This window comes from Rhinatrema bivittatum, chromosome 1 (assembly GCF_901001135.1).
Source record: "Rhinatrema bivittatum chromosome 1, aRhiBiv1.1, whole genome shotgun sequence".
Taxonomy (NCBI): Eukaryota; Metazoa; Chordata; class Amphibia; order Gymnophiona; family Rhinatrematidae; genus Rhinatrema; species Rhinatrema bivittatum.
The window spans coordinates 425,215,864-425,238,928 of record NC_042615.1 but is presented as its reverse complement, the minus strand read 5'-3'; the positions used below and the strand labels follow the sequence as shown (position 1 = coordinate 425,238,928).

The 23,065-nt window shown below is 43.9% G+C and overlaps 1 protein-coding gene across 3 annotated transcripts in view; it reads right to left on the bottom strand.

Annotated features, from left to right (window-relative positions):
* Positions 1–2,827: 2,827 nt before the first annotated feature.
* NCBP1 (nuclear cap binding protein subunit 1) overlaps positions 2,828–23,065 on the bottom strand; it is a 437,475-nt gene continuing 417,237 nt past the window's right edge. For all 3 annotated transcript variants that reach the window (XM_029603603.1, XM_029603613.1, XM_029603623.1), the window contains 2 exons: positions 22,479–22,592; positions 2,828–3,619 (listed from right to left, as the gene is read on the bottom strand). In XM_029603603.1, the coding sequence (XP_029459463.1) occupies positions 3,506–3,619; positions 22,479–22,592 (228 nt within the window). In that variant the 3' untranslated portion in view covers positions 2,828–3,505. The remainder of the gene's footprint in view (positions 3,620–22,478; positions 22,593–23,065) is intronic.

Below are 23,065 nucleotides of genomic sequence, written 5' to 3'. Positions count from 1 at the left end.
CATGCCATATCCACGTGTCCATGCGGGGTCCCTCTTCAGTCTCATAATAGAATTCATGAGCAAAAAAATAAAATAACAAAACGCATGAGAACCCAACTTCATGGAGTGGTGGGTGGGTTTCCTGAAGACTAACATCCTGTTGTCCTAGGAGAACACCTGTTACAGGTAAGCAACTCTACTTTCTCGAAGGACAAACAAGATGGTAGTCCTCACAAATGGCACCAACAGACAGGCACCGAATCAGGTGCCTATGGGCACAAAAATAACTGTGGTGCTGTTGGTAACACAGGGAGACAGTATGAACCCAGACAATGGGGGGGTTTTAAGCCTGGAAGAGGTTAAGAAGGACAGATTGGCCAAAGTTACTGTCATGTCGACCATCCTTGTCCAAGCAATAGTGAGCAGCAAATGTGTGTAGAGAACTCCTCATTGCGGCTCTGCAGATTTTGGCAATGGGAACTGCTTTTAAGTGGGCTACCGATGGTGCCATGGCTCTCACCAAGTAAGCCTTAATGTGGCCTCCAAACTGAAGGTCTGCCTGCACATACCAGAAGGAGATGCAATCTGCCAGCCAGTTGGACACAGTCTGTCCACTGCAGCACCCATTCTGTTCTTGTCAAAGGATACGAAGAGTTGCATGGACTGCCTGTGGCCTGCAGTGTGTTCGAGATAGAAGGCCAAAGTTTACAGACCAAACGGTACAGAGCCCGTGATGAAATTTAGGATATGATGAATAAGTTACTAGGCTTCTAGCACACCAGTTAAGGAAGCTGAAGTAACTACCACCATTAAAGCTATGTTCCAGGTCAGGTACTTTAGCTCACAAGAAGCCACAGGCCCAAATAGAGCTTTCATTACCTGTGTTGAAACCATGCTGGAGTCCCATGACAGTGTGGAAGGCTTCACGGGAGGCTTCAAATGATGCAAATCATGCCGAAGACTTATAACTACCACATAATGGTAGTAAGTGCCAGTTGCACTGAGGTGTAAATTAACAGTTAGTTTTTAGTCCAGACTATGAAACTTGTAGACTGTATTCATGCAGTTTTTGTGTGGGAGACCGCAGTTATATTCATAAGATCTTCTTGTGGATTCTCTTCTAGAAGGTAGAAGTATTTGAGATTGAATCAGAAAGTTTCTAGGAATGTATTATTTCCTATTCAACAAGCAGTGAAGGTGACAGATTAGAGATTTGCAAGAAATAGCATTCCTTGGTTCACCAACATTAGACTTTGAAAATGCCCAACTTGATTGGTTTCCTGATGGATGAATCCTAATGGATTAGAAGCCAAATTTGTCTCAGCCTAGAGATAGCTGTGAGAATCAAAGTCCCTCGTCCCTTCTGAGTTTTACTGTTTCTGCCACTAAAGGTTTTAGAGGATACACATACGGGAATTCCTTTTCCCAATGAAGGTAAAAGGCATCCAATGCTAGTTTTCTTTCTGATCTTCTGAAGCAGAATGCTGGCAACCTTCCTGTTCTGAGCTGCGGCATATAGATCTTAGGAACTCCCTACTGAAAAAAAAGATGCAGCTCATTAAACTAGTGAGAGTCTATTTGGCAGTTTATCCTGTTGAGCAGTGCTTTCCGTGCCTGACAGATTAATTGGCTCTTAGAAGCATCCAACATAAGACTGCCCAGTAGCACAGACAGCTTCTCAACTCAGGAGAGATCCTGTTCCTCCCTGCTTGTTCATCTGGCCGAGACAACATCATCGGCCACATGATTTCTGAAAATATTTAAGAACGCAGCACAGGGGTGGGAAATCTCCAGTCTTCAAGGGTAGCAAGCCATTTGGGTTTTCAGGATATTCTTAATGAAAATGAGTGAAAGATTTGCTTACAGTTGAGGTGTACAAATCTCTCATGCACATTCATTAGGGATATCCTTAAAAGCAGACTAGTTTGCATCTATCAAAAACCAGAGATTCTCCATTCTATTTTTAGATGTTTATAAATTGTAAAAGTAGGCATTTTCCAAATAATTTGGAGGTTTTGAGGGTACAAAAATCTGTTTACACTGGTGTTTCCATAGCATTGGTATTACTTGCTGGATACCTTTTCTGGTTGAATCAAATACTTTCATTTCCAAAACATAAATGTACTGTCATTAAGAAAAAAGTACTCATTTTCCCCTATCCCCCCACCTAGCATTCCCATAGTAATGAGCACCAGCATCCACATTCCCCCAGATACCAGCACTAACCCACTCCCCCCCCCCACCCCACCTACAGGTTCAACCTTCTTCCCCCCTACACAACCCCAGCCTCTACCACTCTTAGACTCCCCACCCTTACTCATTCTGTCCTCTTACCACTAGCTCCAATACTTACTGTTGTGAACAGCTGGGTGGCAAGGCTGGAGGGAGGAGAAAACTGGGTAGCAAGTCTTCCTCAGTGCACATTAGGTACAACAACAGAGTGGAGAATCCAAGACAGGCAAGGGGAGGGGTGAGAATGTACTAAGACAGTGGTGTTTTTCCAATGTTTATCCAATAAGCACCTATTTCATTTTTTTTCCATCAGGATGATTAAAACCTAAAATCCTGTTTTGTGCTTGGTCAGGCTATAGAATCACGAAGATTATATCATTATAAAGAGAATTAGCAACTTGTAAGAGGAAATGAGGCAAGGAAGAGCTCAAATACATGAGACAGACTACAGGCAGAAAAGAAAGCATTGTATGTTATAGTTTTAGCAGTTTTGAACACTAACTGCTTGGCTCCTGGAACAGGTTATGATAAAGATATAGTGTAATGTTTTCTCAGTCCAAATGCCAGTGTGCATCAAAATTAAAAAAAAAAAAAAAAAAAAGAGGACACCACACTATGGCTTTAGAAAACATAATTCAATTGTATTTCAACAATTTTAACTTTCCTCATACTGTCCACAAATAATGACAATTCAGTTTCTTAGTAATAAAAGAAACAAACCCACACGTTCTGTATTATTTAAGTGACCTCAGCAATTGTCTTTTCAGATGTACAAACCTGAACAGTTTCTTGCACAGTATAAAAGAAACTATCCCAAAACTTGCTCAGAGAAAAGTTGCATTTTAGCCATATTTCCAAGACAAGTGTATAAAGTTGTCATCTTGTTTTCACATCATAGACAGGAAACTCAATTGGTTACAGGATCAAATCAAGAGGTAACCAAATGAATCATAATCTCTACCAATAAAAGTGGGGAAATAAAACAATGCAAATGCTATGATGCAATCAGTATTCAAAACAAAAATAAAAATAATTTTGTTTGAAAAAAGGTCATACAGAGATTTTAATGTCAATCTAACATAAGTCAATATAATCACTAATAAGCTCTATGACACTAAAATGTTTGCACATTCCTCAAGAGTATGTTCAGGTTGGTTTTGTTCCTCTGACGAGAGCATGTTCACTAATCACAAATTTAAAAAGTCCTTCCTTCTATCCTTTAGAGAGAGAAGCAATATTAAGTCCTGGAGGCAAGAATCAAAGCAGGTAAAAAAAAAAAAAAAAAAAAAAAAAATTAGGTCTGGAGCGCACAGAACTGTTGGAATACAGTCAGGATGTGGTGGTCCAATTCTGCTGTGAACAAAAGGTTCTCCAGAGTCACCATGTACTGATGGATTATCTGATGATGCTGAAGACAGAAAAATAAATGGTTAATATGTATGCAGAATGAATTTTATTTTTACTATATAGACCTATTCACCTTAGGTAATCAAATAAAACAGACTGATCCATAAGCTCAACTCAGCATAAAAGTACAAGAGAATACTAAAGACGGAAGCTGACAATTCTTGTTTCCCTATAGTCTTGATAAAAATGAGGTCTTCCCTTAATTACCAAGGGGGACAAATCAATATGAATTTTCTTAGTCCCTCTGACTGTTATGACCAGCAGAGAAATTACTTCTGACAGTTCCTTCATTCAAAATCTTTTGCCTTCTAGCTTCCCATTACTGGGTATTTTTGGTAACTAATCCAAATATTATAGAACACTGCCCATGGATATAAAGAGAACTTCATCTGGCAACCTTTAAGAAAAAGTAACAACTTATTTGTTCAAGCAGGCATTCCCTTTTCCTCTTGAAGTGCCCTCAGGATTTTAATGTGTTTCTTTGTGGATGGTTCTGCAGTACAATAGAGTTACCTACCTGTAACAGGGGTTTCTCTGAGGACAGCATGATATGAGGCCTCACATACGAGTGACATCACAGAGCCTGGTATAGAACTTAGATATCAAAGCTTCTAGAAGCTTTGAGCATGCACCACTTGGCATGTGCAGCCCTGGCTACTTCCCTGCATCCCGTGCAGGGCCACTCAGACCATGAGAAAGCTAGATCTTGGAAAAACCAAGTTTGAAGCAGGAAGGCTTTGTGAGTCCTATTGTCCTTTGAGAACCCCAGTTACAGTTAATAACTTCACTTTCTCTGAGGACTAGCAGGTTGGCAGTTCTCACACATGGGGACTCCCAAACTACAGGCTGCCTTGAACAAAAAAAGGGGGGGGGGGGGGAAACAAACAGAAAACAATGCCATTTTTGCTGGCAACAGGCCATCCTAACATTTTCAGATTTCTTTTGTTTTTCAGTGAGAGTCTAGAATCAAATAATGGGCCCCATGGAGATAAAGTTGGGTTCTAAACCTCAAAAAGACTCTTTAGTACAGACTGCTCAAAACCACCTTCATGCCTGGAACCCATGTTGAAACAGTAGTGAGGCACGAATGTATGGTGGAAAGTCAAGTTTTAACATTGCAGACAGATCTCAGGTGGGCTACTGATGCCACCATGGTTCTAAAATAATACACCTTGACATGGCCTATATCCAGGCCTGTCAGAGCTTGACAGGAGAAGACACAGTCTGCTAGCCAAATAGAAGCAGTGCTGTTGGCTATGGTAATTCCAGGCTTAAGGGTGATAATAAAACAAAATGCTGAGTGGACTATCTAAAGGCTTCTGTCCACCCCAGGTAGAAAGCTACGGATCCTTTTTCAATGTAGACTACAATGTCCTTTCACCTTTATGGAATATAACAACTGTAGGCAGAAGCTCAGGATGCGTTCTTAGAATCACTGTATCAAGTAAAACTTTGTATAAGCTGTATAAGTCACTAGGGCATGGAGCTCATCAAATCCACTTGAAGTGACCACTACTAAAAATATGACCTTCCAGCTGACCCTTCACTCAAGAGTCAAAAAATAATTTTCATCAACAGGAACCCATTGAGGATCCATAATACAGGAGAAGGCTTAATGGAAGGCTTCAACTGACGCAAGCCCCATTTATACTGGACAACAAAAGCTGTGTGGAGATGGATTTGACTTCCACATGGTAGTGGTAAGCACCAGTTGTACTGAAGCAAACCATTATTGAGTTTGATCTCAAACCAGACTCAGAGAGATATAGAATGTACTCAAGTCCTTTCTGCAAGAAATATGAGGAAATATCAAAGGACCTTCCCCTCACTCCACCCAGGAAAAATCCTCCACTCCTGTCTTAAAAGCCGGGAGAACATGAGAAACCAATTAGACAAAATATAGGGATTGATCCTTCAACTTTAAGGCTGAGAGATCCAGATACTCAATGCTGGGGTGGCACGGTAACTCCTGATCCCCAGTGATCAGTATTGGGGAATTCTCCAATCTGATGGTTCCCCGATGAATCTCTCCCAAAGGAGCGGGAACTAATCTGTCTCAGTCAACAGGGAACTACAAGAATCCTAGTCCTCTGGTCTCTTCTGAGCTTCTGTAAGTTCCTTTGACCAGATGAATTGAAGGATATGCTTACAGAAGGGCAAGGGTATCTAAGGCATTTTCTATTCAGAAGAGATGCAAACAGAGCTACCCCTGTTATGATCTACTCACAGAACACCTGGTCTAATATCCAGGGACTGTTCAAGGGTGTTACAAAACATATCTGTCTGTCTAAGAGGACAATCATCTCACCCCCATCAGATATGTTGCTCTGGAGGATAATTCTGTGAGAGAAAGTTCAGTACTATATCTGGACAGTTTCCTGCCACAGGAAATATGGTCCCATTCCTCTTTGCTTATTGATGTAGAACTTAGCAACTTGAATGTCCTTTTGGGTGAGGACAAATTCCTTAGGCAATCAAACCCCAAAAGCTTTCGAGCATAGTTTATTGCACTTAGCTCAACAAAATTTATCTGGTAAAACTCCCCTTGAGTAGACCAAAGACATTGTGAGCAGAGTCCTTCCATATGTGCTCCAGGGCAAACTAATCCATGGGTAGGACAATATGTACTAGAGCAACTTGGCATGAATCAGCACCCATGACAGAGTTTTTCAAGGTTGGGAGATGCAAATGCCATCTTGAAGGTGCTGAGTAACTGGAAACCACTTAATTCTAAGGCCCACTGGACCCTTTGACATACAGTCAAAATCAGAAAAACTACAACTTGGACAAATCCTATGCTGACGTTGGCAGACTCCTTTCTATCTACAGTGGATATCAATGTGAATCTTCTCATGAGAGAAGGGCTTTTGCCCAAGTCTCAACTAGCAGAGCTCTTAAAACTCCAGTTGAGGCAAAGGGTTTAGGTGGGGATTGGAGTAATTAATAACCAACTCTAGCAATTCCAACACCCAGATGGGTGCGCAAAGCATTTTATAAAAGCATGGGGTATTGATGCAAGGTCAAATAACAGCACGCAAAATGTGCTTTCCTACTGCACATCTGAGACACTCCTTGAGGGCTGGAAGACATCTATGTGGGTGTAAGGATCTCTGACGTTTGAGGGAACACAGTCAGCCCCTCTTCCTGGAAGAGGCAACAGCGCTTCAAGGAAAACACTTAAGAGCTTTCCCTTTCAGATAACTTTCAACACCCTCCGGTCAATGATGGGACCAAATCTACCCATATACTTAGAGGATTAGGAATACTTGGAGAAGAATCTAGTCTTTTACCCCACGGGCCTCTAAAAGGAAGGAAAGTTGAGATGACAAAGTGTTCGTTGGCAGGTGATCTAAAGGATTATCAAATAGACAGTCTCATCATTATGCCAAGAACCAGAATGTCTAAGGATACTCTTGGTCAACAATATACTGTAAATCTCAGCTTTCCCCCTGATCATAAGGTTCTCAGACACTCAAACTGGAATCTGGCTATGCTTCACCCAATCCAGTCAAAGTGCTGCTTCAAGTCTTGGCTGTGGGTTATGACTATTGGGCCTTGTGCTGGCCGGGGTGACAGCTAGGACCCTGCCCACCGATGGGGTTGCAGGGTGATGGGGAAGGGAAGAAGTATCTCCTCTGCTTTTGGTGCTCTACTCATGAGTACCCAGGCTGTAGATAGTAGGCTGAAGCAGCAGTGGAGAGGGCATGCAAAGACTATCACTTAGCCACTGCTTCCCTGATCCTATTGTCAGAGATTTCCCTATCATGGTATTTCAAAATGTCAGAACATGGAAATATGACAGCAGAAAAAGACCATATGGCCTATCTAATATGCCCATCCATACAGCAGCTTGACAATACAATCCCTACCACTTGCTGAGATTCACTGTGCAAAACCAATGCTTTCTTGAATTCAGATACTGTCCTGGTCTCAAACATTTCCACTGAGACTGTTCCATGCATTTAGCCCCCAGTTCTGCAAGAAATACTTCCTTTGAATACTCCTCAGTCTATATCCCTTTCATCCTCATCCCATTACCTCTTGGGGTTCCAATCTCCTTTCCATTGAAAGAGACCTGCCTCCTGTGTATCTGTATAATAAATATTTAAATACTTCTGAGATATTTCCCCTATCTCACCTTTCCTCTAGGGTATGCATGTTTAGATATTTAAATTTGTCCCCATATGCTTTACAATGAAGACCAGTCACTGTTTCAATAGCCATCCTGTTGATATCCTTATGAAGGTATGGTCTCAAACTGTACACAGTATTTCAATTGAGGTCTCACCAGGGAATTATATGGGGTAATATTACTCTCTTTAACTGACCATTCCTCTCAGCTTTCTGGCTTTTACTGTCACCTCATGCACTTATTTGGCCGCCTTGAGATTTTATTTCAGAAACTTATCTGCAGTGATTTTACGTAATGTGCAGAATATTACAACTAAAACATATATAAATTAAAAACAACTGTTAACTCATCCGCCTATTTGGCTACCTTGAGGTCATCAGATATGATCACTTCCAGATCCCGCTCTTCATTTGTGCATAGAATTTCACTCCTATACTGTACCACTCCATTGTGTTTTTGCAGCCTAAATGCAAGACTGCATTTTTGGCATTAAATCTTAACTAAAAAAAAAAACAAACCCAAAACAAAACCCCACACATCTCCCACTAAATAGTAACATACAAAGAAAAGAGGTGAATGATATCAAATCCCACAAATATAGAAAAAAAATTGTTGAAAATTTTTTTTCTATTTTTTAATCTTACATTTCTTTTTAGAGAGATTGTGTTAGATCTCACTGCTGTCGGATGATCGAGACCATGCTGGTCATCAGGCAGTACACCTTCTGTAGTGTTCAGTCTATGCATGCCCTAATAAACTGGAGGTGCTGTATGAATTACAGGTTTGACTTCTTAAAGTTGATAAGGAATCCTAAGCTTTGTAGGAGATAAATTGTCACATCCAGGGAGCAGAGAATTGCTTCTCATGACTAAGCTGTTATCAGCCAATTGCTGAGGTATGGGAAGACTTTTATTCACTGGCAACACAGATGGACTGCCACTACTGTGAGGCACTTTGTGAAGATTCTAGGGGCAGAAGATAAGCCGAACAAAAGTATTTTGTAATGGTACTGGGAAGAATCTGCTTGGAATCATAGGTAGAATGAATTGATATGAATGTAAGCATCCTTGCCCTGTTGAGTAAATGGAAGAACTATGCTAAGGGAATTCATTTTGGATTTTACTTGGAGGATTATTCTTGTTGAGAAGGCACAAACTCAGATGGGCCAATCTCCCTGATTTCTTGGGAATGAGAACGTATCGGTAATAGAAACCTGCTATATGTTGGGAAGCAGGAATCATTTCTATAGCTTGTTGCTTAAGAAGTTATTGTACTGCACTATTTTGAGAACCCAAGAATTCTCAAAACGTTTCCAGGAAATAATGAATTCATCCTGCTACTGAAAGGGAAGGGAAAGGATTGTTTGACAGAATACAAAGTTAGGCCCTGGTTTAGACTGGGCCTGTTGCATGGTTTTAGTTGATGACATTCACGTTGTCTAAGTCTGGCCAGACAATGTTGCTGATGCTGGGCCAGAAGAGATGGAAGCCAATACTGCCAAAAAGGCCAGTAAGTCGTCCATGAAAATAAGGTCATTTTTATTGATAGTATGGATGCTATGGCAGAGTGGGTTGCTCTGGTGCCATGGAGAAAGATTGTACTACTACATTCTTGTCTTTAATGTGGAAGACTGCTTCTCAGAGCTTCTCTCCAAAAAGAGTGTCTCTCAAACATGGGAGGTCCACTACCTTCTCGCGAACATCATTACAGATCGAACTTCCTCGTAACCACGCCATATGGTGTGCTCCAATGGAAGCTGTGGAGGTAACTGAAGCAGAATTGAAAGTTTCATATACAGAACAGAGGAAGTGTCAAATACCTTCTTTTGCATCTAAGAAATATTGAGAATCGGAGGAAGGCAAGTACAGCTTCAGTTTCTGAAGATAATCATGGAGTATTGAACCATGTAGAACCGATGAATATTATTTTGAGAGGGAACACACAGTGCTCTGGAATATCCTTTTGCCAAAATTGTCCAAATGTTTGAGATCCTGCCCAACAGGGAACTGTGATTTGGGTCAGTTCATCTGAATAGTCACCCTTGAAAACCATCTCTGGAACAGGTATCACCCTCACACAACCTCATCAGTGAACATCGAAGCAAAGAATTCATTTAGTCTTTCCATAAAGGAGGTAAAATCATATCTTTCTTAAACAAAGCCATTATTCAAACTTATGAAGACCCCTTACATCTTAGATTAATCAGTGGAATGAGGACTTGGGGGCTTCATCTCCAGAAGGGGGACTGGAAAATAATTTGGTAAATGGCACATCAGGTCTCTATCAGAGTTGAACTGATGAGCAAATTGCTATGCAGAACATATAGGTTCCTGCTATATTACAATAAATTTTCTCCCACCTCCTCGGGGCTCTATTGGAGAGGCTGTGGGGAGGAGGGTTCACATGTACGAATGTGGTGGACGTGTCCTTTAATTAAAGCTTTTTGGGATCGCATGCAGGTTAAAATTGGGAACATACTGGGATCCCGGGTAGCCTTCTCCTCGAAATTATGTCTGCTGGGCTTATGGGATACTACTTTACTGAACTTTTATCAACGTAAATTAGGTGGGCAGTTACTTCTGGCAACTCTGTTCACTATAGCCACATTTTGGGTGACTTCTCCAAGGGTGCATCACTGGTTCTCACAACTGCATAAATTGCTTTCCTCCCAAAGCTAATTTATACTCTGCAAAATAGGAATGCATTAAATAATAAGATCTGGGATTGTTACTGGAAATATATAAACACATAAGTATGAATTGGGATTTTCATTGTCTGTTAGTTGATCAGAGTGTGGATATGCTCATTATGGCTTCAGAATATGTATATTGCTGCTATACTAAACGGTGTACCTGAAGTTTTGTTATTGCTGTTTTTTTTGTTGCTGCTTTTTTTGTTCTTATTATATAAGATATGGTTCAAAAAATAAAAAAAGAAAATGTACGTGCTTCAGCTTGGACAAAAAATGACCGAGGAAGCTCAGCAGGCAGTGATTGTGCAGGAACATCTGCACATGCTCAATAGAGCTCAAAGCTCTACAAGCTTGGAGAGACAAGTCTGTTTGTGCCGCCAGATGACATCACCCCATGTAATTGTTAATTCAGTCTGCTCATCAATGAAAAATACTCTCAGCTCTAAAGAAGAATTGAAAAATTCAGCCAGTGGAGCTCCCAGACCTTCTCTAAATCCCCTTCCACCAGGCCCTATCAATTTATCTACTTTAAATATAGCAAGCTCCTCACAAACATGATTCTGAAAACTGTTTGAGGTTTACTTCACTTCCAATCTTGTGTGTTGTCTTACTCCTGTCCCTTCTTCAGTAATTCCACCTTTTCTCATCATATTTCTTCCCTGAGTCTCATAATGCCACTTTTGCACTTTCTCCTATCACTAACATATGGCATAGAGGCGTAGCCTAGAGTGCAGGAATAGCCTAAAGCAGCAAGCTGTGAACCAGGAAAGTCAGGTTTCAAATCTTGCTGACTCTCCTTGTGACCTTGGGCAAGTCACTTTGTCTTCCATTGCCTTAGGTACAAACTTAGGGACTCATTTACTAAGCATTTTTCTTATACACACAAAATAGGAGAAAAGCCTTAGTAAATTAAGCTCTCTGGTGATAGTGAGATGCCTACAGTCTGAATGTAATCCATTTTGAAGTGTCATGAAAGACAAAATATAAATTAATTTAAAAATATCTAAAAAGTCTTGCTCTCCCCTTCACAGTTTATTGTATTTGCTATATCCATTTCCATCTTTGTTCTCTTGACTACTTTTCCAGCTTCTCTTAGCTTTTTCAGGTATTGCCTTTCTTCCTCTTTCTGCAATCTCTTGCACTTTATTTCCTTATCTTTTCAGCTGCTTCTTTAGAAAACAACAGCAGCCTCTATTTTCTCTTACCCTTACTTTTCTAACAAAAAGATTAGTTGTATTTAAAGTATCTGCTTTTAGTTTTGCTCATTCTTCTATTCCCTTAAATTTTCCCATCAAACTCCTTTAATTTTTTATATATAGTACTACTTTTCCTCCCTTTCTTCTTACCCTGCCCTTCCTGAATAGGTTGTAGTCTCGGAAAACTATATTCCAGTCAAACAGACCATGCCATTTCCTCACTCCAGCACATTGATATGATACTAGAGACTTTACGGATGGACTGGCATGTGAGTCCACACACCCCAATACCTATGGCAGAAGCTCTTGATGCCATTTTGAAACCTCAAAAGCTGACTTGAAAGCAAATGTTGCTTACCTGTAACAGGTGTTCTCACAGGACAAGCAGGATGGTAGTCCTCACATATGGGTAACATCATCAGGATGGAGGCCAATCATGGAAAACTTCTGTCAGTTTCCAGAACTTTGACTAGCCCCTACTGGGCATGCCCAGCATGGCACTAACCCTACAGCCAGCAGGGGTCCCCCTTCAGTCTTATTTGAAAGCTACAGGCAGTGCCGAAAAATAAAATAACAAACCTCACGAAACCCGGCGGGCGGGTTTCGTGAGGACTAACATCCTGCTGTCCTGTGAGAACACCTGTTACAGGTAAGAAACATTTGCTTTCTCACAGGACAAGCAGGATGGTAGTCCTTACATATGGGTGAGTACCGAGCTGAGGATGTCCGAAAATGCACCAAATATACCCAATGGCGTGCAACAGGCACAACAACTGGGGTGGAATTTGGTAGAGGGCATCCTGAACCCCACCGGGCAGGTGGAAGGGTGTAGGTACGTCACGTTGGAAATAAGTTACGCAGGACAGACTGGCCGAAGATGGAATCTTGTCTTCCGGCTTTGTCCGAGCAATAGGGGGCTGCAAAAGTGTGGAGAGAACTCCAGGTGGCAGCCCTGCGAATGTCAGGAAGCGGCACCGATCGTAGGTGTGCTACTGAAGTCGCCATGGCCCTCACAAAGTGTGCTTTAACACGGTCTTGAAAAGGAATGCCTGCTTGATGATAGCAAAAAGATATGCAGTCTGCCAACCAGGAGGAGAGTCTGCTTACCCACAGGTTGCCCTAATTTGTTGGGATGGAAAGAGACGAATAACTGAGTGCTCTTCCTGTGGGCAAGTGTACGGTCTAGGTAGAACGCTAGAGCCCGTTTACAGTCAAGGGTATGCAGAGCCTGTTCCCCTGGATTGGAATGGGGCCTGGGAAAGAAGGTAGGTAGTATGATGGATTGATTAATGTGAAACTCTGAAACTACCTTAGGTGAAAATTTAGGGTGAGTGCGGAGTACCGCAGGAGTACCTGCAGGAGTTTAGTGTAAGGCGGATAGGTAACTAGGGCCTGTAACTCACTAACTCTGCGAGCTGAAGTGATAACTAAAAGGAAAATCACTTTCCATGTGAGATATTTTAGGTCACAGGAGTGAAGAGGCTCGAATGGAGTTTTCATGAGCCGACCGAGAACCAGATTAAGGTCCCAAGAAGGGGCTGGAGGACGTAAAGGTGGCTTGATATGGAGCAAGCCCTTTAGAAATCGCGTTACGAGGGGTTGTACTGATATAGGAACATCCCCGACACCTTTATGGAAGGCGGCTACCGCACTAACATGCATTCTGATGGAAGAGGTTTTTAGACCTGACTCAGACAGATGCCAGATATAGTCCAAAAACCTTGGGATTGGACAGGAAAAGGGATCAAGGGACTGCGAAGTGCACCATAATGTGTATCTTTTCCATTTATAGGAATAAGACTTTCTTGTGGAAGGCTTCCGTGAAGCAATCAGGACACGAGAAACCGAATCTGAAAGGTTAAGTGGTTGAAGGATTAACCTTTCAACATCCATGTTGTCAGAGACAAGGCCTGAAGATTGGGATGGCGTAGGCATCCGTTGTTTTGAGTGATCAAATGCGGGTCCGTTCCCAAGGGAATGTGCCTGCAGATGGAGAGATCCTGAAGTATTGGAAACCACACTTGGCGTGGCCAGTGAGGTGTTATCAGGATCATGGTTCTTTTGTCCTGACGTAACTTCACGAAAGTCTTCGAGAGAAGAGGAAGTGGAGGGAATGCATAGAGCAGACCGGTTGCCCACATGAGGGAGAATGCATCTCTGGGCAGAGAGCGCTCGCTCCGAATGAGGGAGCAGAAATTGTCGACTTTGTGGTTCTGAGGGGACGCAAAGAGGTCTATCTGGGGATAACCCCATTCTTGGAAGATGAAAATCACTACCGAGGGGTTGGAGACCACTCGTGCGGTTGGAAGACACGACTCAGTTTGTCTGCCAAGACATTGCCCACTCCTGGTAAGTAGGTGGCCCTGAGGTACATCTAGTGGGAGAGCGCTTCTGACCAAATCTGCGCAGCTTCCTGACACAGAAGGAAGGAGCCTGTGCCTCCCTGCTTGTTGATGTACCACACGGCCACCTGGTTGTCCGTCTGAATCAGGATAACGTGATTTGACAGGCGTTCCTGAAAAGCCCTGAGTGCATATCGCATTGCTCGAAGTTCTAGGAAGTTTATTTGATGTTTGGCTTCCCCTGGAGACCAAGACCCTTGGTGTCTAGATTGTCCACGTGGGCTCCCCACCTGAGGTTGGAAGCGTCGGTGGTGAGAATGAGTTGAGGATCTGGCACTTGAAAGGGTAGTCCCTGGAGGAGATTGTTGTGATCTTTCCACCAGGCGAGAGACAGATGGAGTGAGTCGGTGATGTGGACAATGGTCGACAGAGGCTGAACAGCTTGAATCCATTGTGACCTCAGAGTCCAATGCATGAGCCTCATGGCCAGGCGGGCCATTGGTGTGACATGGACTGAGGACGCCATGTGCCCTAAAAGGATGAGGAATTGGCGAGCTGTTGCTGTATGCTGAGACTGCAACTGGTGAGCGAGAGACACGAGGGTTTTCGCTCGTTGAGGTAGAAAGGCTTTTGCCTGCAAGGTGTCCAAGTCTGCCCCAATGAACGACAAGGTTTGAGATGGGACTAAATAGGATTTTTCGTAACTGACGAGAAATCCTAGAGAAATTAGAGTGTGTAGGGTCAAATCGAGGGACGACCGAGCGGCTTGCTTGGTTGGAGCCCTGATTAACCAGTCATCCAGATAGGGGTAGACGTGAATACCTTCTTTCCTGAGACAAGCTGCTACAACTTCGAGGCATTTGGTGAAGACTCGTGGTGCAGACGCTAGGCCGAAGGGAAGCACTCGATATTGATAGTGCTTTGGGCCTACTCAAAACCTGAGGTACTTGCGATGAGCTGGAGCTATCGCAATGTGTGTGTATGCGTCCTGAAGGTCCAGACAGCAGAGCCAGTCTCCTCTTTGCAGAAGAGGTAGAAGCGAGCCCAAGGTTACTATCTTGAACTTTTCTCGCTGTAGGTATTTGTTGAGAGCACGTAGGTCCAGAATTGGACGAACTCCACCAGATTTTTTGGGGATCAAAAAGTACCGGGAATAGAACCCTAGGCCTTGCTGCGAGAGAGGGACGGGTTCTATTGCTCTTAACTGGAGAAGAAGGGAAACCTCCTGTTCTAGAAGGACAGAATGGTCAGATACTCTCCATGCTTGCAGAGGTGGTGAGTCCGGTGGAAGAGCAAGAAAGTTTAGGTGGTAACCCTGAGCAATGATTGCCAGCACCCATTGGTCGGTTGTGATTGATTGCCACATGCCGTGGAAGTGGCACAATCGACCTCCCACTGGTATGCTTGCAGAGGAATCAGGCTGCTGCTCTCCAAGTGAAAGTCAAAAACCTGAAGCAGGCCCGGCTGGGGAGCTGCTTGCGACTTTTGTTTTTGGGCCTGGCGAGGCTGAGGTTTTTGAGAAGGTCTTGTAGTTCGGGACCTTGTTGGTGGAGGATAGTACTTCCTTGGACGGAAGAATGACTTCTTAGAGTCCTTCCTAAAGGGCTGTCTTGAGGGGAAGTCGGAAGGTATCGATGAGAGCTGTTTAAGAGTCTCATGATGGTCCTTTAATTCAGCCACTATTTGCTGAATCTGTTCACCGAACAGATTGTCTCCTACACATGGTAGGTCAGATAGCCTGTCTTGTACTTCTGGCCAAAAGTCAGAAGATTTGAGCCAGGCCCATCGTCTTGCCAAAATGGCAGCTGCAGACACTCTAGTAGAGGTGTCAAAGATATCGTAAGCTGTTCTTATCTCATGCATTCCTGCCTCAAACCCTTTGTTGACAAGGATTTGAAGCTGTTGTTGGAATTGGTCAGGCAGGGTTTCAGAGAAGTCCTGTATCTGCTTGAAAATGACCCTATTGTATTGGGTCATATACAGCTGGTAAGCAGCAATTCTGGAGATGAGCATGGCCCCTCAGAACACTCGTCGACCAATATTGTCTAGGAACTTGTGTTTCTTAACAGGAGGGGTAGATGAGTGAGGCTTCGTCCTTTTTGCTTTCTTTTGAGCTGATTCCACCACCACTGAGTGGTGGTCAAGCTGAGATTTTTGAAAGCCGAGGGCCGACTGTACTAAATAGGTAGTGTCAGCTTTTCTATGGACTGGGGCAATGGATCCTGGGTCTTCCCAGATCTTTTTGAGGCGGTCAAGAAGAACTTGATGAACGGGAATAGAAGTGATCACTTTAGGGGCATCCAGGAATTGGAGGAGCTCCATCATCTGGTGCCTATCATCCTGCTCCAACTGAAGCTGAAAAGGGACCTACTCAGACATTTCCTTCACAAAATTAATGAAAGAAAGGTCCTCTGAAGGAGAACACTTTCTACTTTCAGTAGGAGAGGGAGGTGAAGGTAAGTCATCGGTGTCTGTGGAAGTATCATCACCCCAGGTGTCATAAGGATCAGCAGACTGACCTGTAGGACGAGAAGGGGGTTGGATACCCGAAGGCCCCGGCTGAGGCTCCGAGAAAATCGAAGGAATCGCCAGGGGCACCGTGGACAGCCTGGAAGGCATCAGTGCAGGTATCGAAGGCATCGATGGCGCCGATGTGCGTATCGCTCCCGATGAATGAATGGGTGGCGAGGGACGAAATGGCATCGATGGCTGAGGCAATACTCCTGAAGGAGAAATGTGGAACGGTGTTTCTCCTCCTGATGAAGCTGTCAACGGGGAGCGCACCGGAGCCATTGGAGACCCGGGAATCACCGGTGGAAGGACGGTCATGAGCGCCTCCATTCGGGATAGCAGCGGTGCCAGCGCTGCTGTCATCATGTCGGTGACCGGTTCCCACTTTCGGTGCCGGTGTCGGAGGAACCTGGAGCCGTTGCATCGCCTTGTCGATGGCCTCCTGGACCAGCCGATCCAGTTCTTCCCTGAGACCTGGAGCAAGCAGCCCCGGTTCCGTGACGGAAGAGGGAGGCGGAGGCACAGTCGGAGGGACTACAGGCGGAATCGCGACTCCCAAACCCCAATCAGGTGAGGGTGGCCTCGATGTCCCGGTCACAGGAATGGTTGGTGCCATTTCTGGACGGGACTTCTTAGACGGTGGCGAGGTTGATGATTTCGCTCCCTCGACGGTCTGAGATTTCTAATGCCGATGGCGATGTTTCTCCCTACGATCCCCTCGATCTTGAGGGGAGTAACGGGAGTCGATGGCCGTGAAGACGTCGATGGCGAACGGTCACCGGACGGAGGTCGATGCTGGTGTGACTTCGACGGTGCCGGTTCCGATGACATCGATGTGATGGACGGCATCAGAGTGCGAGCATGGAAGAGGAATCCCATCTTCTCCATTCTGGCTTTGCGACCTTTTGGTGTCATGAGGGCACATTTGGTGCAAGTCAGGACATCATGCTCTCGGCCTAAACACATTACACAGACTCCATGAGGAAAATTCCTGTCAGGAATCTCTTCAGAGCTCCTAGACTGCGAGGCTACTGCTGCGCGGAAAAAAGAAGACTGAAGGGGGACCCCTGCTGGCTGCAGGGTTAGTGCCATGCTGGGCATACCCAGTAGAGGCCAGTCAAAGTTCTGGAAACTTTGACAGAAGTTTTCTGTGATTGGGCTCCATCCTGATGATGTCACCCATATGTGAGGACTACCATCCTACTTGTCCTGTGAGAACAAGTGTTTTCCCATACTCTTTACCCCTGCCCACTAGGAGACATCAGGTTGTCTGACTTCTGAGGGAGCAAAACCAATAAATCCTTGACCGTTTTCAGAATGCTATGCAAATGAAGAGCTGGTAAGACACTATATGGGACGTGTGCATAAAATTCTGCTAAGCTTTTTTCTTAAGACTGTCAAGAGTGTGAAAGCTCTTCTCAGGGGGCACTGAGGAATGAGGCCTGGACATCTTGAAATTCAACTCAAGAACAGACTGGTGAGGAAGCTGCTGTTTGACAAATCCAGGAGCCTTTTGGACTTAGTGTATTGCGTGTGCCTCTTTTAAAAGGGATAGAAGGTGGGGGTTTCCACATTCTCATCTGAATATCCCTCAAAATAAGCAGGAGGCTAGAGAAATTTGAGGACGTCCAACATTTTTGCATAGGGCTCTTCCTCCACCTCCAACTGAAAAGGAAAATCCTCAGACATTCTTTCAGCAAAACTGGTGAAGACAACATCCTCTAGTGGGGACTTTCTCCTTTCTTGAGGAGGAGAGGGGTTAGAGAGGAAAAGGCCTGTTGACGCCTTCTGATCAGATTAGTTTTGAGATCCATAGTCTTACCCTCCGATCATACTCACTCTGAATCCCAGATCTGGGCCATGAGGTAGCTAGTTTGCACCTGTCTGGCAACCAAGAACCCTGGGAGGCCTTCAACTGGCTGGGGGGGGGTCTCCTTGAATCACTGAAAATAGACATTGAAGCAGTCTGCACAGAAGTAGATGCCTCTCAGGCACCGGTATTGATGGAATTTCTACCAGTGCTCCAAGAACTTCAAGGATTCATTGGACATCCAATGCCAATCAGCCCACTGCCTCTTGGATTTTCTTATTCAGTTCATCTTCAAAGATTACCGATGCTAAGACAGCATGGGAAGCAGGACAACACTTCATATCTTCCTGGGTCACCAGAGCTGTATCAGTGATTGTGACCAAGGAGCTTGGAGGCTGTTGCAATTCCCCAGATTCTCTCTGTCAGGATACTTGGGAGGATATCTAACTCCCTGCTCTTGACACCATGCATCAACTGGAACTGATGTTGATGCCTATTTGCCTTTGCTCATTGCTTCACATTGGTAACACTTAATATCGAAGCAGAATCCCTCACTTTTATTGGGTAGATTAAGCTTGATTATGGTCTCTCTCTATGGCCTCTATTAATTCATGACCTGATTGTTGATGCCAGGGGCGGACTGTGGGAAAATAATAGTGGCCCGGGGGATTTTTCTCCATACTGGCCAATGGGTACCCAATTACACATACAATGAGTCACCAAATACAGAATAAAGGGACCATAAAATATACACAGAAATGCACAGACAAACTGAACTGGAAATCACAAGTTAGACTGTATGTAATGCAGCAATGGAAAAACAGAAAATACCATCATTCCTCATAAAACATCAAACAAAATCAAGAACTATAAAACATCACAATAGGAAAATCATACTAAAAATATATATTTCAAAACTGCTGATGAATAGAACCTCCAGTAATTTAACTCAGGGAAATTTTCAAAAATTTGTATATAACACCAATAAAATATTTCAAAAAGAGCAGATTTTCAAATAATATTCAATAATTAAAACTAATAAGGATTTTAAAAAGCCCCTGCTGTCCCCTTCTGTGGGAGCTCTTGATTTCCGGTCACCCTGATATTGTCAAGGATTAGGAGGTTATCCTCTCTCTCTCACACATACTCACATGTCCATTCTCTCTCACACATACACTGTCACATACATACACATTCATGCTCTTATATCCACCATAACCTCTTGCTCTCACTGACACTGACACACTCTCAGGCTCTAAGACATTCTCTCCTCCTCTACACACAAACTCTTACTCCCTTGGATTTTCTCATACACACATGCTCTCACACTCACTGGCTCCCTCACATACACACAAACACACACACCCAGGCAAGCTCCCAGTCATTCTCACACACAGACACACTGACCCCCAGGCAGGCTCCCATTCATTTTCACACCACTCCCTCCCCATCCCCCAGATATAAACACATTCATTCTCACAAACACACACACACCCAGGCAGGCACCCATGCATTCACATACATTCACCCCTAGGCAGAGTCCCATTCATACACATGCACCCATTAAAGACAGACCCCCCTCTCTTTTGCCAGCAACCTCGGAACCTCTCTCATTCCACTGCTGCCACATAGCTATTGGGGAGGTGCCGATTGCTGCTACTGACACTGAAGCCCATTCTGCTGTCTATGTGCAGGCCCCGTGGGCTTCCACTTTCTCCATGCTGATCTCGTACATTGTGAGATCCACACAGAGAAAGTGCTATTCTTGCACATTCCCAAAGATTACATGTGCCAATCACTAAAAAGTAATGTATTTATTTTTTTTACCTTTGCTGTTTGATCTTAGTTTTCTAACTGGTTGGTCACAGGCTTTTTTTTTTCCACCTTTCCTTTCTTATTTTTTTTGCCAATTCCTTTTATATTGTCTTTTTTTCTGTTTCTTTTCTCTCCATCTTCTTCCCTCAAACACAGTCAGGTTCTCATTCTCACATGCATTTCTCTCTCTCACACACACACAGGTTCTGTCACATGCTCTCATATAAAATCATTTATACACACAGTCTCTCACTGGCACATGCGGTCTGACTCACACACAGGCTCTCTCTTACTCCCACATGCTGTCTTGCTCAAGCACAGGCTCTCACTGTCACATGCTCTCTCTCATACAATCATTCATACACACAGGCTCTCACATGCTGTCTCTGCAAACATTCAGGTCCTCACTCTAACACACAATCTCTCAACTCAACTCATACACACTCACACACACACTCTACAGACCCTCAGCCTCTCTCTCACCTCTGGGCCTCCTCTTCGTGGATCGCCGCAGGATGGGCTCTGCAGCGGCCCTGATCTTATCGGGCCGCGGCGGCCCTGCTACCGGGCCTCTTCCTCTTCTTGGGCCGTGGCGGCCATGCTACCAGGCCTATTCCTCTTCTCAGGCCGCTGCGATGATTCGCAGCTGCCCGTAAGCGCTGCTCCTCTTCTGCACGCGCTGATGCTCCTCCTCCTTCCTGCCCGTGCGGTTCCATGCAACGTTTACTTCCGGGGCCGCACGGGCAGGAAGGAGGAGGAGCATCAGCGTGTTTAAACGCGATCTTTTTCTTTGGGCAGTGGTGACGTGAGCCTCACCACGGCCCTGCCCATCTGCCTGTCGCAGCGCCGCATGAGCTTCCCTGCGCCTGGGGGCATTGGCTCCCCTCGGGATACCACTGCTCGCGGCGGCCCAGGCCTAGTGCTTCCACCGGCCCTGCCCGCAGGTTTCTCTTCGGGCCGCAGTGCCAGCAGACCCTCTTCTTGTCTTTGGCTGGGAAGTTTAAAAAAAAAAAAATCACATTATGGGAGCGACCGGCCCACCGGGGGAAGCCAGATCCCCTGATAGGCCAATCCGCCCCTGGTTGATGCATCACCAGCATCTGGTGCATTTCCTGGGCCCTTTGATGCATATGGCCTAGACTTATCCATTCAAAAGAGTTTTTTCATGAGCTGCAGATGGGATTGACTGCCTCTGGGAGTCATTTCTTTACATGCGGAGCATCTTCAGATGTCGTGATTGATCCCCATACAAAGTACACATCTTGTCATAGGGATCTGCAACACTGTAGGTTTGTAGCAGGGCATGTTAAGAAGCCACTGGTCTTTTCCTTGATGGATAATGAGCAAAAAATGAAAGCCTCTGCAAAATTAAATGATTATTTTGAACAAAAAACCCGATTGCTGCTGCTTGATATCGATGCAATACATGGCTGTGCAGAACTTGTAAGTCGTCAAAAAACCCTATTTAAGAGTTATAATAGGTTGAAGAAACTGAGCTGAAGGATATCACACAGGGGAAAAAAACACCGTTGAGGGAGAGTCTTCTTAAAAAAAACAAACACACACAGCTGTTTGGCTCTGCTGAGAAAGAGAAACTGAGGGGGTGGGGGCACTTTGCAGAACAGACAGCATATGCTCAGTAGAGCATGCTGAAAGCTTTAGAGACATTGCTCTGACCCCGCAGGATCAGTCAGTAAGTACATATCGTGCTTGTCCTCTGAGAAAGAATGCTAATTTTAAACTCTTAATTTAACATATAAAATTTCAATTACCAAAAGGCATTACTTTAAATTTTTATTCCCAGAGGTCAGCACACTGGTGTTTGACCTAGAGATATGCAAAGCAGCTCAAAAAAAAAAAAGTCAAATTACTGTTTATTATTTCTGTCCCATGAATCTCTGGCAAACTGAACTGTTTTAAGTCTAGAACTCTGACAGGTATTGAGGACTCTTACCACATGACAATTTCTAAGAACTCCAATTCCCATACTTTTTAAGCAAAAACATCAGGGAATGAAAAGTTAAATTTAGTACGTGTGTGCTGTATGACTATAGATACATAACACTAGGGGTGTGTAGATCTAAGTCAGCATTAACTTGCTTCAAGACAGCAGTCACTTTTATAGAATTTTATATTACTGCTAATATGTGCTCATCCTCCATTTTTCTTTCAAATATAAACATTTATCAGCATACAAATGCCAGTTCATAAATATTTTTAGCTCTGATTCAAAAGACAGGCTTCAGACAATCTGGAACGTGAATGAGACCCAACGCTCAGCATCAACAGGGTACAAATGAGAGGACATACCACAAACTGTACTCTACAAGATTTTACTACTAGGAATAATTCATCAGCTCACCTGTAGGAATATCTGCTGTAGCCTTTCTATACAGTTCTTATACCAAGGAGTAAGCACATCAATCCCTCCTGTTTCGCATCGCACCAAGTGCTCAGTGAGTATCATAATGAAGCGCTGTAAAAGAAGAGTATTACATTTTAAACAGCCATATTGGGTATATAAGTCCAACAAGATGAAAATACATTTTCAACTAGACAGAACCAATGCTATACGATACTTTTTTCCTGGCAAGGCAGTCAGGATAGAAAGTCTAGACTGTGTTAAATCTGTCAAGATAACATTATCTTAATGCTCACTGAGTTCTCACAAGCCTTAATTAGGGTCTTCTGTATCACAGAGCTACCAAGAAAATGTTAGCTGCCCAACAGTTCCAGCTAATTATTTAAAGTTTAGGAAATTAGGCAAGACCTAGCTTTTGACCAGGCAATTAATGATTAATAATTTCAATTTTGGGGGGACTGAGGTTAATGAAGATCACTAGGTATCAAAGGTTTTTCATTAGGTGTTTTTAATAATGAGAGTGTGTGTGTTTCTATATCTACAGTATCTATCTGTATAAAAGCACACAAAATAAATGGCACACACAC